Here is a 17821-nt window from a genome sequence, read left to right on the forward strand (position 1 = left end):
TGGAAAAAGGGAGGGGACGCTTGGATGCAGTTAACTGAAAGCAATTCTGTTCTTATAGCTGTTTTTTCAATTTCAATCAAAAACTATTTTATCCCCTCTTTGATAAAGCAACAGGTAAGTTTAGAGTTTTGAGTCTGTCATTGTAAGTTCTACACCTAAGAATCTCTGAATGTATTGCAATAAGAATTTTTTTTATTGCAGTGTTTGGTTCAGAAGAGAGGATAAACTCAACTTTTATCCAAAACTTTATAATAAAAAAACTAACATCTTAAATTGTATTTGCTTTCAATATAGACAAAATCCTTTGAATTTTATAAGCCATGGCTTGGGAGGCTAGTCCTGCCATCTAGATCCTTTTACTGAATAAAATGAAAAGATCTGGTGGCCTTCTAAAGCAACTAAATAGATTACAATGCAGTAGTGTTGTTTTCTACAATTTTATGCTGCAGAATATTTTTCACCCCAGTAGGACCATAAAGCATGAGATTTAGAGATAGTCATAAGTTTGTCATGGTTTAAAACCCTTGACTGGATGCTTCCCCATCTTGAAAGCCAAGAAAAATCGCATTTTAGCATGATGTTACCAAAAGAATTTGATCTCAGATCCTCGCTTTTCAGGGGAGACTTACCACCACTACACTTTTGGTGGGCTTTGGAACACTGCCTATTGTAGATTTGGTGACAACCCTGGATGTTAGATAATGATTTTTCCGTGGGACTGGTTTTATTTGATTCATTTCTTTTGTGCCAAAGCCCCCCTATTCACTTAAAGTTGTATTTTAATACAGCTTATCCATTTGTTCCTTCCTTTTCAGAGGAGACTTACCACCACTGCGCTTTTGGCGGGCTTTGGAATACTATCTATTGTAGAGTTGATGACAACCATGGATGCTAGATAGTGATTTTTCTCTGGAACTGATTTTATTTGATATCTTCCAATTTGTTTATGGCAGTGCTATAATTAAAATTTTAATTTTTCAGTTTGATGCTGAGTTCCGTAGGATATCTCTTAGTAGGAAGCAGCCCCCATCTTTTGATGATTTTACCAAGTTAGTTGAAAGACTTCATGGCTTGAATCCTTTACCTTTCGTTTTAAGTTATACTGATCCCAAAGATGGTGACCTTTTGCCAATTACAAATGAAGAAAATTATGCAAGAGCTTTGCAGATGTGTAGGCCTTTGCTGAGACTTCATGTACAAAGAAAAGGTATTTATATTACCTTTAGTAAAATTTCAGACTGTATTTTAACAGCATGTATTCCTTCATGTTTGCATGCTGAAGGAAGTTTTGGAGAAAACAGGTTAAATATATTATTGGATAGGTATCTGGAACTAAAATAATCTTAGCTGACTTGCTGAACTAGCACCCTATGGAAATTGAAGTCAAAAGTGATTGTGTTATATGAGTCTGACTTAGTGCTTAGTGAAATTCTGACTGTTACACATTAACTGCTGAAAACTAATTAAACCGCCCATTGAAATAATAAATCTGGCAGGAAAAATAGTCTACATTACCTGAAAAAAATAACTTCTGACTTTGGGTTATGATACATTACCTGAAAATTTCTGATCATATTAAACACTAATTAAACACTAGCCCATATGAAAACCTAATTAAACTCTAGCCCATTGGAAATTTAATAATGCATCAGTTGTAGAATGTGTTGTAGTGATGAGTAGTAGAAAAAAAAGGAAAAAAAAACTATTGCTACATTACCTGAAAAAAAAAATTCTTAATTTGGGTTTTGATACATTACCTGAAAATTTCTGATCATATTAAACACTAATTAATGATGAGTACTAGGAAAAAAAAGCAAAAAAAAAACTAGTGCTACATTACCTGAAAAAAAAAACTTCTGACTTTGGATTTTTATACATTACCTGAAAATTTCTGATCATATTAAACAATAATTAAAAAATAGCCCATATGAAAACCTAATTAAACACTAGCCCATTGGAAATTTAATAATGCATCATTTGTAGAATGTGTTGTAGTGATGAGTACTAGGAAAAAAAAGCAAAAAAAACTAGTACTACATTAACTGAAAAAAAACTTCTGACTTTCGGTTTTGATACATTACCTGAAAATTTCTGATCATATTAAACACTAATTAAACTCTAGCCCATATGAAAACCTAATTAGACACTAGCCCATATGAAAACCTAATTAAACACTAGCCCATTGGAAATTTAATAATGCATAAGTTGTAGAATGTGTTGTAGTGATGAGTACTAGGAAAAAAAAGCAAAAAAAACTAGTGCTACATTACCTGAAAAAAAAACTTCTGACTTTGGGTTTTGATACATTACCTGAAAATTTTTGATCATATTAAACACTTATTAAACACTAGCCCATATGAAAACCTAATTAAATGCTAGCCCATTGAAAATTTAATAATGCATCAGTTGTAGATTGTGTTGTAGTGATGAGTACTAGGTAAAAAAAAAAAAAACAACTAGTGCTATATTACCTGAAAAAAACCTCTGACTTTGGGTTTTGATACATTACCCGAAAAATTCTGATCATATTAAACACTAATTAAACACTAGCCCATATGAAAACCTAATTAAACGCTAGCCCATTGAAAATTTAATAATGCATCAGTTGTAGAATGTGTTGTAGTGATGAGTACTAGGAAAAAAAAGAAAAAAAACTAGTGCTACATTACCTGAAAAAAAAAATTATGACTTTGGTTTTTGATACATTACCTGAAAATTTCTGATCATATTAAACACTAATTAAACACTAGCCCATATGAAAACCTAATTAAACTCTAGCCCATTGTAAATTTAATAATGCAACAGTTTTAGATTGTGTTGTAGTGATGAGTACTAGGAAAAAAAGCAAAAAAAAAAACTATTGATACATTACCTGAAAAAAAAAATTCTGACTTTGGTTTTTTATACATTACCTGAAAATTTATGATAAAATTAAAAAATAATTAAAAAATAGCCCATATGAAAACCTAATTAAACACTAGCCCATTGGAAATTTAATAATGCATCAGTTGTAGAATGTGTTGTAGTGATGAGTACTAGGAAAAAATAGCAAAAAAAAATTAGTACTACATTACCTGAAAAAAAAACTTCTGACTTTGGGTTTTGATACATTACCTGAAAATTTCTGATCATATTAAACACTAATTAAACACTAGCCCATATGAAAACCTAATTAGACACTAGCCCATATGAAAACCTAATTAAACACTAGCCCATTGGAAATTTAATAATGCATAAGTTGTAGAATGTTTTGTAGTTATGAGTACTAGGAAAAAAAAGCAAAAAAAAACTAGTGCTACATTACCTGAAAAAAAAACTTCTGACTTTGGGTTTTGATACATTACCTGAAAATTTCTTATCATATTAAACACTAATTAAACACTAGCCCTTATGAAACCCTAATTAAACACTAGCCCATTGGAAATTATATAATGCATCAGTTGTAGAATGTGTTGTAGTGATTATTACTAAGTAAAAAAAAAGCATAAAAAACTAGTGCTACATTACCTGAAAAAAAACTTCTGACTTTGGGTTTTGATACATTACCTGAAAATTTCTGATCATATTTAACACTAATTAAACACTATCCCATATGAAAACCTAATTATACACTAGCCCATATGAAAACCTAATTAAAAACTGTCCCATTGGAAATTTAATAATGAATCAGTTGTAGATTGTGTTCTAGTGATTAGTAATAGGAAAAAAAGCAAAAAAAAAATATTTCTAAATTAACTGAAAAAAATAAATTATTAATTTGGGTTATGATGCATTACATGAAAATTTCTGATCATATTAAAAACTAATTACACACTAGCCCATATTAAAACCTAATTAAACACTAGCCCATTGGAAATTTAATAATGCATCAGTTTGAGATTGTGTTTTAGTTGGTAGTAATAGGTAAAAAAAAGCATAAAAAACTAGTGCTACACTAACTGAAAAAAAAACTTCTGACTTTGGGTTTTGATACATTACCTGAAAATTTCTGATCATATTAAACACTAATTAAACACTAGCCCATATGAAAAACTAATTAGACAATAGCCCATATTAAAACCTAATTAAACTCTAGTCAATTGTAAATTTAATAATGAATAATTTGTATAATGTGTTTTATTGATTAGTACTAGGAAAAAAAAGCAAAAAAAACGATTGCTACATTACCTGAAAAAAAAAATTATCACTTTGGGTTTTGATAACTTATCTGAAAATTTCTGATCATATTAAACACTAATTAATCAATAGCCCATATGAAAACATAATTAAACACTAGCCCATATGAAAACCTAATTAAACACTAGCCCATTGGAAATTTAATAATGCATCAGTTGTAGAATGTGTTGTAGTGATGAGTACTAGGAAAAAAAAGAAAAAAAAACTATTGATACATTACCTTAAAAAAAAATTCTGACTTTGGGTTTTGATACATTAACTGAAAATTTCTGATCATATTAAACACTAATTAAACACTAGCCCATTTGAAAACCTAATTAAACACTAGCCCATATGAAAACCTAATTAAACACTAGCCCATTGGAAATTTAATAATGCATCAGTTGTAGAATGTGTTGTAGTGATGAGTACTAGGAAAAAAAAGCAAAAAAAAAACTAGTTCTAAATTACCTGAAAAAAAACATCTGACTTTTGGTTTTGATAAATTACCTGAAAATTTCTGATCATATTAAACACTAGCCCATTTGAAAACCTAATTAAACACTAGCCCATATGAAAACATAATTAAACTCTAGTCCATTGGAAATTTAATAATGCATCAGTTGTAGAATGTGTTGTAGTGATGAGTACTAGGAAAAAAAAGCAAAAAAAAAACTAGTGCTACATTACCTGAAAAAAAAACTTCTGACTTTGGGTTTTGATACATTACCTGAAAATTTCTGATAATATTAAACACTAATTAAACACTAGCCCATATGAAAACCTAATTAAACACTAGTCCATTGGAAATTAAATAATGCATCAGTTGTAGAATGTGTTGTTGTGATGAGTACTAGGTAAAAAAAAAAAAGCAGAAAAAACTAGTGCTACATTACCTTAAAAAAAACTTCTGACTTTGGGTTTTGATACATTACCTGAAAATTTCTGATCATATTAAACAATAATTAAACAATAGCCCATATTAAAAACTAATTAAACACTAGCCCATATGAAAACCTAATTAAACACTAGCCCATTGGAAATTTAATAATGCATCAGTTGTAGAATGTGTTGTAGTGATGAGTACTAGGAAAAAAAGCAAAAAAAAACCAGTTCCAAATTACCTGAAAAAAAAAATTCTGACTTTGGTATTCGATACATTACCTGAAAATTTCTGATCATATTAAAAACTAATTAAACACTATCACATATGAAAGCCTAATTAAACTCTAGCCCGTTGGAAATTAAATAATGCATAAGTTGTAGAATGTGTTGTAGTGGTGAGTACTAGGTAAAAAAAAGAAAAAAAAACTAGTGTTACATTAACTGAAAAAAAACTTATGACTTTGGGTTTTGATACATTACCTGAAAATTTCTGATCATATTAAACACTAATTAAACACTAGCCCATATGAAAACCTAATTAGACACTAGCCCATATGAAAACCTAATTAAACACTAGCCCATTGGAAATTTAATAATGCATCAGTTGTAGAATGTGTTGTAGTGATGAGTACTAGGAAAAAAAGCAAAAAAAACTAGTGCTACATTACCTGAAAAAAAAACTTCTGACTTTGGGTTTTGATACATTAACTGAAAATTTCTGATCATATTAAACACTAATTAAACACTAGCCCATATGAAAACCTAATTAAACACTGGCCCATTGGAAATTAAATAATTCATCAGTTTTATAATGTGTTGTATTAATGAGTACTAGGTAAAAAAAAAGCAGAAAAAACTATTGATATATTAACTGAAAAAAAACTTATGACTTTGGGTTTTTATACATTGCCTGAAAATTTATGATCATATTAAAAACTAATTAAAAACTATCTCATATGAAAACCTAATTAGAAAATAGCCCACATTAAAACCTAATTAAACACTAGCCCATGGTAAATTTAATAATGAATAAGTTTTATAATGTTTTTTAGTTATTAGTACTAGGAAAAAAAAGCAAAAAAAAAACTATTGATACATTAACTGAAAAAAAAATTATGACTTTGGGTTTTGATACATTACCTGAAAATTTCTGATCATATTAAACAATAATTAAACAATATCCCATATGAAAACATAATTAGAAACTATCCCACATGAAAGCCTAATTAAACACTAGCCCATTGGAAATTAAATAATGCATCAGTTGTAGATTGTGTTGTTGTGATGAGTACTAGGTAAAAAAAAAAGCACAAAAAACTATTGATACACAACCTGAAAAAAAACTTATGACTTTGGGTTTTTATACATTACCTGAAAATTTATTATAATATTAAACACTAATTAAACACTAGCCATTGAAAACCTAATTAACACTAGCCCATATGAAAACCTAATTAAACACTAGCCCATTGGAAATTTAATAATGCATCAGTTGTAGAATGTGTTGTAGTGATGAGTACTAGGAAAAAAAGCAAAAAAAACTAGTGCTACATTACCTGAAAAAAAAACTTCTGACTTTGGGTTTTGATACATTACCTGAAAATTTCTGATCATATTAAACACTAATTAAACACTAGCCCATATGAAAACCTAATTAAACACTAGCCCATTGAAAATTTAATAATGCATCAGTTGTAGATTGTGTTGTAGTGATGAGTACTAGGAAAAAAAAGCAAAAAAACTAGTGCTACATTACCTGAAAAAAAAACTTCTGACTTTCGGTTTTGATACATTACCTGAAAATTTCTGATCATATTAAACACTAATTAAACACTAGCCCATATGAAAACCTAATTAACACTAGCCCATGAAAACCTAATTAAACACTAGCCCATTGGAAATTTAATAATGCATAAGTTGTAGAATGTGTTGTAGTGATGAGTACTAGGAAAAAAAAGCAAAAAAAATTAGTACTACATTACCTGAAAAAAACAATTCTGACTTTGGGTTTTGATACATTACCTGAAAATTTCTGATCATATTAAACACTAATTAAACACTAGCCCATATGAAAACCTAATTAAACTCTAGCCCATTGGAAATTTAATAATGCATCAGTTGTAGAATGTGTTGTAGTAATGAGTACTAGGAAAAAAAGCAAAAAAAAACTAGTGCTACATTACCTGAAAAAAAACTTCTGACTTTGGATTTTGATACATTACCTGAAAATTTCTGATCATATTAAACACTAATTAAACAATAGCCCATATGAAAACCTAATTAGACACTAGCCCATATGAAAACCTAAATAAACACTAGCCCATTGTAAATTTAATAATGCATAAGTTGTATAATGTGTTGTAGTGATGAGTACTAGGAAAAAAAAGCAAAAAAAAACTAGTACTACATTACCTGAAAAAAAAACTTCTGAAGTTGGGTTTTGATACATTACCTGAAAATTTCTGATCATATTAAACACTAATTAAACACTAGCCCATATGAAAACCTAATTAAACACTAGCCCATTGGAAATTAAATAATGCATCAGTTGTAGAATGTGTTGTATTGATGAGTACTAGGATAAAAAAAAGCATAAAAAACTAGTGATATATTACCTGAAAAAAAACTTCTGACTTTGGGTTTTGATACATTACCTGAAAATTTCTGATCATTTTAAACACTAATTAAACACTAGCCCATATGAAAACCTAATTAGACACTAGCCCATATGAAAACCTAATTAAACACTAGCCCATTGGAAATTTAATAATGCATCAGTTGTAGAATGTGTTGTAGTGATGAGTACTAGGAAAAAAAAGCAAAAAAAAAACTAGTGCTACATTAACTGAAAAAAAAAATTATTAATTTGGATTTTTATAAATTACATTAAAATTTCTGATCATATTAAACACTAATTAAACACTAGCCCATATGAAAACCTAATTAAACACTAGCCCATTGGAAATTTAATAATGCATCAGTTGTAGAATGTGTTGTAGTGATGAGTACTAGGTAAAAAAAAGCATAAAAAACTAGTGATACATTACCTGAAAAAAAACTTCTGACTTTGGGTTTTGATACATTACCTGAAAATTTCTGATCATATTAAACACTAATTAAACACTAGCCCATATGAAAACCTAATTAGACACTAGCCCATATGAAAACATAATTAAACACTAGCCCATTGGAAATTTAATAATGCATCAGTTGTAGAATGTGTTGTAGTGATGAGTACTAGGAAAAAAAATCAAAAAAAAACTAGTGCTACATTACCTGAAAACAAAACTTCTGACTTTGGGTTTTGATACATTACCTGAAAATTTCTGATCATATTAAACACTAATTAAAACACTAGCCCATATGAAAGCCTAATTAAACACTAGCCCATTGGAAATTATATAATGCATCAGTTTTAGAATGTGTTTTAGTGATGAGTACTAGGTAAAAAAAAAAGAATAAAAAACTAGTGATACACAACATGAAAAAAAAATTATGACTGTGTGTTTTTATACATTACCTGAAAATTTATGATAATATTAAACACTAATTAAACACTAGCCCATATGAAAACCTAATTAAACACTAGCCCATATAAAAACCTAATTAAACACTAGCCCATTGGAAATTTAATAATGCATCAGTTGTATATTGTGTTGTAGTAATGAGTAATAGGAAAAAAAGCAAAAAAAAACTAGTTCTACATTAACTGAAAAAAAAACTTCTGACTTTGGGTTATGATAAATTACCTGAAAATTTCTGATCATATTAAACACTAATTAAACACTAGCCCATATGAAAACCTAATTAAACTCTAGCCCATTGGAAATTTAATAATGCATCAGTTGTAGAATGTGTTGTAGTGATGAGTACTAGGAAAAAAAAGCAAAAAAAAACTAGTGCTACATTACCTGAAAAAAAACTTCTGACTCTGGGTTTTGATACATTACCCGAAAAATTCTGATCATATTAAACACTAATTAAACACTAGCCCATATGAAAACCTAATTAAACACTAGCCCATTTGAAAACCTAATTAAACACTAGCCCATTGGAAATTTAATAATGCATCAGTTGTAGAATGTGTTGTAGTGATGAGTACTAGGAAAAAAAAGCAGAAAAAACTAGTGCTACATTACCTGAAAACAAAACTTCTGACTTTGGGTTTTGATACATTACCTGAAAATTTCTGATCATATTAAACACTAATTAAACACTAGCCCACTAGCCCATATGAAAACCTAATTAAACACTAGCCCATTGGAAATTTAATAATGCATCAGTTGTAGAATGTGTTGTAGTGATGAGTACTAGGAAAAAAAAAGCAAAAAAAAACTAGTGCTACATTACCTGAAAAAAAACTTCTGACTTTGGGTTTTGATACATTACCTGAAAATTTCTGATCATATTAAACACTAATTAAACACTAGCCCATATGAAAACCTAATTAGACACTAGCCCATATGAAAACCTAATTAAACACTAGTCCATTGGAAATTTAATAATGCATCAGTTGTAGAATGTGTTGTAGTGATGAGTACTAGGAAAAAAAAGCAAAAAAAACTAGTGCTACATTACCTGAAAAAAAACTTCTGACTTTGGGTTTTGATACATTACCTGAAAATTTCTGATCATATTAAACACTAATTAAACACTAGCCCATATGAAAGCCTAATTAAACACTAGCCCATTGGAAATTAAATAATGCATCAGTTGTAGAATGTGTTGTAGTGATGAGTACTAGGTAAAAAAAAGAATAAAAAACTAGTGATACATTAACTTAAAAAAAACTTATGACTTTGGGTTTTGATACACTACCTGAAAATTTCTGATCATATTAAACACTAATTAAACACTAGCCCATTTGAAAACCTAATTAAACACTAGCCCATATGAAAACCTAATTAAACACTAGCCCATTGGAAATTTAATAATGCATCAGTTGTAGAATGTGTTGTAGTGATGAGTACTAGGAAAAAAAGGCAAAAAAAACTAGTGCTACATTACCTGAAAAAAAAACTTCTCACTTTGGGTTACGATGCATTACCTGAAAATTTATGATCATATTAAACACTAATTAAACACTAGCCCATATGAAAGCATAATTAAACTATACACCATTGGAAATTAAATAATGAATCAGTTGTATAATGTGTTGTTGTGATGAGTACTATGTAAAAAAAAAGAAGAAAAAACTATTGCTAAATTACATGAAAAAAAACTTCTGACTTTGTGTTTTGATACATTACCTGAAAATTTCTGATCATATTAAACACTAATTAAACACTAGCCCATATGAAAACCTAATTAGACACTAGCCCATATGAAAACCTAATTAAACACTAGCCCATTGGAAATTTAATAATGCATCAGTTGTAGAATGTTTTCTAGTGATTAGTACTATTAAAAAAAGGAAAAAAAAAAAATTTCTACATTAACTGAAAAAAAAAATTATGACTTTGGATTATGATACATTACCTGAAAATTTCTGATCATATTAAACACTAATTACACACTAGCCCATATTAAAACCTAATTAAACACTAGCCCATTGGAAATTTAATAATGCATCAGTTGTAGAATGTGTTGTAGTGGTGAGTAATAGGTAAAAAAAAGCAGAAAAAACTAGTGCTACATTACCTGAAAAAAAACTTCTGACTTTGGGTTTTGATACATTACCTGAAAATTTCTGATCATATTAAACACTAATTAAACACTAGCCCATTTGAAAACCTAATTAAACACTAGCCCACATGAAAACCTAATTAAACACTAGCCCATTGGAAATTTAATAATGCATCAGTTGTAGAATGTGTTGTAGTGATGAGTACTAGGAAAAAAAAGCAAAAAAAAACTAGTGCTACATTACCTGAAAAAAAAACTTCTGACTTTGGGTTTTGATACATTACCTGAAAATTTCTTATCATATTAAACACTAATTAAACACTAGCCCTTATGAAAACCTAATTAAACACTAGCCCATTGGAAATTAAATAATGCATCTGTTGTAGAATGTGTTGTTGTGATGAGTACTATTTAAAAAAAAAATAATAAAAAAATATTGCTACACTACCTGAAAAAAAACTTATGACTTTGGGTTTTTATACATTGCCTGAAAATTTCTGATCATATTAAACACTAATTAAACACTAGCCCATATGAAAACCTAATTAAACACTAGCCAAGCTTAAAACATAATTAGCCACGAGCCCATTGGAAATTTAATATGGAAAATGTTTTATAATTTTTTTTTTTGATTAGTACTAGGAAAAAAAGCAAAAAAAAACTATTGCTAAATTAACTAAAAAAAAAACATAAGACTTTTGATTATTATAAATTAAATGAAAATTTATGATAATATTAAAAACTAATTAAAACATAGCCCATATGAAAACCTAATAAAAATCTACCCCATTGGAAATTTAATAATGCATCAGTTGTAGAATGTGTTGTAGTGATGAGTACTAGGTAAAAAAAAAAGCAGAAAAAACTAGTGCTACATTACCTGAAAAAAAACTTCTGACTTTGGGTTTTGATACATTACCTGAAAATTTCTGATCATATTAAACACTAATTAAACACTAGCCCATATGAAAACCTAATTAGACACTAGCCCATATGAAAACCTAATTAAACACTATCCCATTGGAAATTTAATAATGCATCAGTTGTAGAATGTGTTGTAGTGATTAGTACTAGGAAAAAAAAGCAAAAAAAAAAATAGTGCTACATTACCTTAAAAAAAAACTTATGACTTTGGGTTTTTATACATTACCTGAAAATTTCTGATCATATTAAACACTAATTAAACAATAGCCCATTTGAAAACCTAATTAAACACTAGCCCATATGAAAACCTAATTAAACACTAGCCCATTGGAAATTTAATAATGCATCAGTTGTAGAATGTGTTGTAGTGATGAGTACTAGGAAAAAAAAGAAAAAAAAAATAGTGCTACATTACCTGAAAAAAAACTTCTGACTTTGGGTTTTGATACATTACCTGAAAATTTCTGATCATATTAAACACTAATTAAACAATAGCCCATTTGAAAACCTAATTAAACACTAGCCCATATTAAAACCTAATTAAACCCTAGCCCATTGTAAATTTAATAATGAATCAGTTGTATAATTTTTTGTAGTGATTATTACTATTAAAAAAAAGCAAAAAAAAAAATATTTATAAATTACCTTAAAAAAAAATTCTGACTTTTGGTTTTGATACATTAACTGAAAATTTCTGTTCATATTAAACAATAATTAAAAACTATCCCATTTGAAAACCTAAATAAAAACTAGCCCATATGAAAACCTAATTAAACACTAGCCCATTGGAAATTTAATAATGCATCAGTTGTATAATGTGTTGTAGTGATGAGTACTAGGAAAAAAAAGCAAAAAAAAACTAGTGCTACATTACCTGAAAACAAAACTTCTGACTTTGGGTTTTGATACATTACCTGAAAATTTCTGATCATATTAAACACTAATTAAACACTAGCCCATATGAAAGCCTAATTAAACACTAGCCCATTGGAAATTATATAATGCATCAGTTGTAGAATGTGTTGTATTGATTAGTACTAGGTTAAAAAAAAGCATAAAAAACTAGTGCTATATTACCTGAAAAAAAACTTCTGACTTTGGGTTTTGATACATTACCTGAAAATTTCTGATCATATTTAACACTAATTAAACACTAGCCCATATGAAAACCTAATTACACACTAGCCAATATAAAACACTAATTAAACACTATCCCAATGTAAATTTAATAATGCATCAGTTGTAGAATGTGTTGTAGTGATGAGTACTAGGAAAAAAAGTAAAAAAAACTATTGCTAAATTACCTGAAAAAAAAAATTATGACTTTGGGTTTTGATACATTACCTGAAAATTTCTGATCATATTAAACACTAATTAAACACTAGCCCATATGAAAACCTAATTAAATGCTAGCCCATTGAAAATTTAATAATGCATCAGTTGTAGATTGTGTTGTAGTGATGAGTACTAGGTAAAAAAAAGCAAAAACAACTAGTGCTACATTACCTGAAAAAAACCTCTGACTTTGGGTTTTGATACATTACCCGAAAAATTATGATAATATTAAACACTAATTAAACACTAGCCCATATGAAAACCTAATTAAACGCTAGCCCATTGAAAATTTAATAATGCATCAGTTGTAGAATGTGTTGTAGTGATGAGTACTAGGAAAAAAAGGAGAAAAAACTAGTGCTACATTACCTGAAAAAAAAAACTTCTGACTTTGGGTTTTGATACATTACCTGAAAATTTCTGATAATATTAAACAATAATTAAAAAATAGCCCATATGAAAACCTAATTAAACTCTAGCCCATTTAAAATTTAATAATGCATCAGTTGTAGAATGTGTTGTAGTGATGAGTACTAGGAAAAAAAAGCAAAAAAACTATTGCTACATTACCTGAAAAAAAACTTCTGACTTTGGATTTTGATACATTACCTGAAAATTTCTGATCATATTAAACACTAATTAAAAAATAGCCCATATGAAAACCTAATTAAACACTAGCCCATTGGAAATTTAATAATGCATCATTTGTATAATGTGTTGTAGTGATTATTAATAGTAAAAAATAGCAAAAAAAACTAGTACTACATTACCTTAAAAAAAAACTTCTGACTTTGGGTTTTGATACATTACCTGAAAATTTCTGATCATATTAAACACTAATTAAACACTAGCCCATATGAAAACCTAATTAGACACTAGCCCATATGAAAACCTAATTAAACACTAGCCCATTGGAAATTTAATAATGCATCAGTTGTAGAATGTGTTGTAGTGGTGAGTACTAGGTAAAAAAATCAAGAAAAAACTAGTGCTACATTACCTGAAAAAAAACTTCTGACTTTGGGTTTTGATACACTACCTGAAAATTTCTGATCATATTAAACACTAGCCCATATGAAAACCTAATTAGACACTAGCCCATATGAAAACCTAATTAAACACTAGCCCATTGGAAATTTAATAATGCATCAGTTGTAGAATGTGTTGTAGTGATGAGTACTAGGAAAAAAAGAAGCAAAAAAAAACTAGTGCTACATTACCTTAAAAAAAAACTTAATACTTTGGTTTTCGATAAATTAACTGAAAACTTCTGATCATATTAAACACTAATTAAACACTATCCCATATGAAAACCTAATTAAAATCTATCCCATTGGAAATTTAATAATGCATCAGTTGTAGACTGTGTTGTAGTGATGAGTACTAGGTAAAAAAAAGCAGAAAAAACTAGTGCTACATTACCTGAAAAAAAAACTTCTGACTTTGGGTTTTGATACATTAACTTAAAATTTCTGATCATATTAAACACTAATTAAACACTAGCCCATATGAAAACCTAATTAGACTCTAGCCCATATGAAAACCTAATTAAACTCTAGCCCATTGGAAATTTAATAATGCATAAGTTGTAGAATGTGTTGTAGTGATGAGTAGTAGGAAAAAAAAGAAAAAAAAAATAGTGCTACATTACCTGAAAAAAAACTTCTGACTTTGGGTTTTGATACATTACCTGAAAATTTCTGATCATATTAAACACTAATTAAACAATAGCCCATTTGAAAACCTAATTAAACACTAGCCCATATGAAAACCTAATTAAACACTAGCCCATTGGAAATTTAATAATGCATCAGTTGTAGAATGTGTTGTAGTGATGAGTACTAGGAAAAAAAAGCCAAAAAAACTAGTGCTACATTACCTAAAAAAAAAAATTCTGACTTTGGGTTTTTATACATTACCTGAAAATTTCTGATCATATTAAACACTAATTAAACACTATCCCATATGAAAACCTAATTAAACACTAGCCCATTGGAAATTTAATAATGCATAAGTTGTAGAATGTGTTGTAGTGATGAGTACTAGGTAAAAAAAAAGCAGAAAAAACTAGTGCTACATTACCTGAAAAAAAACTTCTGACTTTGGGTTTTGATACATTACCTGAAAATTTAAACACTAGGCCATATGAAAACCTAATTAAACAATAGCCCAATGGAAATTTAATAATGCATCAGTTGTAGAATGTGTTGTAGTGATGAATACTAGGGAAAAAAAAGCAAAAAAAAAACTAGTGCTACATTACCTAAAAAAAAAACTTCTCAATTTGGTTTTTGATACATTACCTGAAAATTTCTGATCATATTAAACACTAATTAAACACTATCCCAAATGAAAACATAATTAAACTCTAGCCCATTTTAAATTTAATAATGAATCAGTTGTAGAATGTGTTGTTGTGATTAGTACTAGGTAAAAAAAAAGCAGAAAAAACTAGTGTTACATTACCTGAAAAAAAAACTTCTGACTTTGGGTTTTGATAAATTACCTGAAAATTTCTGATCATATTAAACACTAATTAAACACTAGCCCATTTGAAAACCTAATTAAACACTATCCCATATGAAAACCTAATTAAACACTAGCCCATTGGAAATTTAATAATGCATCAGTTGTAGAATGTGTTGTAGTGATGAGTACTAGAAAAAAAAAGCAAAAACAAAACTTGTACTACATTACTTGAAAAAAACTTCTGACTTTGGGTTTTGATACATTACCTGAAAATTTCTGATCATATTAAACACTAATTAAACACTAGCCCATTTGAAAAACTAATTAAACACTAGCCCATATGAAAACCTAATTAAACACTAGCCCATTTGAAATTTAATAATGCATCAGTTGTAGAATGTGTTGTAGTGATGAGTACTAGGAAAAAAAGGAGAAAAAACTAGTGCTACATTACCTGAAAAAAACTTCTGACTTTGGGTTTTGATACATTACCTGAAAATTTCTGATCATATTAAACACTAATTAAACAATAGCCCATTTGAAAACCTAATTAAACATTAGCCCATATGAAAACCTAATTAAACACTAGCCCATAGGAAATTTAGTAATGCATCAGTTGTAGAATGTGTTGTAGTGATGAGTACTAGGAAAAAAAGCAAAAAAAAACTAGTGCTACATTACCTTAAAAAAAAACTTCTGACTTTGGGTTTTGATACATTACCTGAAAATTTCTGATCATATTAAACACTAATTAAACACTAGCCCAAATGAAAACCTAATTAAATGCTAGCCCATTGAAAATTTAATAATGCCTCAGTTGTAGATTGTGTTGTAGTGATGAGTACTAGGTAAAAAAAAAGCAAAAAAAACTAGTGCTATATTACCTGAAAAAAACCTCTGACTTTGGGTTTTGATACATTACCCGAAAAATTCTGATCATATTAAACACTAATTAAACACTAGCCCATATGAAAACCTAATTAAACGCTAGCCCATTGAAAATTTAATAATGCATCAGTTGTAGAGTGTGTTGTAGTGATGAGTACTAGGAAAAAAAAGCAGAAAAAACTAGTGCTACATTACCTGAAAAAAAACTTCTCACTTTGGATTTTGATACATTACCTGAAAATTTCTGATCATATTAAACACTAATTAAAAAATAGCCCATATGAAAACATAATTAAACTCTAGCCCATTGTAAATTTAATAATGCATCAGTTGTAGAATGTGTTGTAGTGATGAGTACTAGGAAAAAAAAGCAAAAAATAACTAGTGATACATTACCTGAAAAAAAAACTTCTGACTTTGGGTTTTGATACATTACCTGAAAATTTCTGATCATATTAAACACTAATTAAAAAATAGCCCATATGAAAACCTAATTAAACACTAGCCCATTGTAAATTTAATAATGCATCAGTTGTATAATGTGTTTTTTTGATGATTACTAGTAAAAAATAGCAAAAAAAAACTAGTACTACATTACCTGAAAAAAAAACTTCTGACTTTGGTTTTTGATACATTACCTGAAAATTTCTGATCATATTAAACACTAATTAAACACTAGCCCATTTGAAAACCTAATTAAACACTAGCCCATATGAAAACCTAATTAAACACTAGCCCATTGGAAATTTAATAATGCATAAGTTGTAGAATGTGTTGTAGTGATGAGTAATAGGAAAAAAAAGCAAAAAAAAACTAGTGCTACATTACCTAAAAAAAAAAATTCTTAATTTGGGTTTTGATACATTAACTGAAAATTTATGATCATATTAAACACTAATTAAACACTAGCCCATATGAAAGCCTAATTAAACACTAGCCCATTGGAAATTTAATAATGCATAAGTTGTAGAATGTGTTGTAGTGATGAGTACTAGGTAAAAAAAAGCAGAAAAAACTAGTGCTACATTACCTGAAAAAAAAACTTCTGACTTTGGTTTTTGATACATTACCTGAAAATTTCTGATCATATTAAACACTAATTAAACACTAGCCCATATGAAAACCTAATTAGACTCTAGCCCATTGGAAATTTAATAATGCATCAGTTGTAGAATGTGTTGTAGTGATGAGTACTAGTTAAAAAAAAGCAGAAAAAACTAGTGCTACATTACCTGAAAAAAAACTTCTGACTTTGGGTTTTGATACATTACCTGAAAATTTCTGATAATATTAAACACTAATTAAACACTAGCCCATATGAAAACCTAATTAGACAATAGCCCATATGAAAACCTAATTAAACACTAGCCCATTGGAAATTTAATAATGCATAAGTTGTAGAATGTGTTGTAGTGATGAGTACTAGGAAAAAAAAGCAAAAAAAAAACTAGTACTACATTACCTGAAAAAAAAACTTATGACTTTGGGTTTTGATACATTACCTGAAAATTTCTGATCATATTAAACACTAATTAAACAC

General features: G+C 28.6%; 1 protein-coding gene across 1 annotated transcript in view; it reads left to right on the forward strand.

Moving 5' to 3' along the window:
* par-6 (partitioning defective protein 6) overlaps positions 1 to 17821 on the forward strand; it is a 49880-nt gene that overhangs the window by 19208 nt on the left and 12851 nt on the right. Inside the window, exon 2 of the mRNA XM_089094119.1 lies at positions 982 to 1207. Within this exon, the coding sequence (XP_088950245.1) occupies positions 982 to 1207 (226 nt within the window). The remainder of the gene's footprint in view (positions 1 to 981; positions 1208 to 17821) is intronic.

Source organism: Artemia sp. Qi Xiang Cuo, chromosome 9 (assembly GCF_049724085.1).
Source record: "Artemia sp. Qi Xiang Cuo chromosome 9, ASM4972408v1, whole genome shotgun sequence".
NCBI classification, from domain to species: Eukaryota; Metazoa; Arthropoda; class Branchiopoda; order Anostraca; family Artemiidae; genus Artemia; species Artemia sp. Qi Xiang Cuo.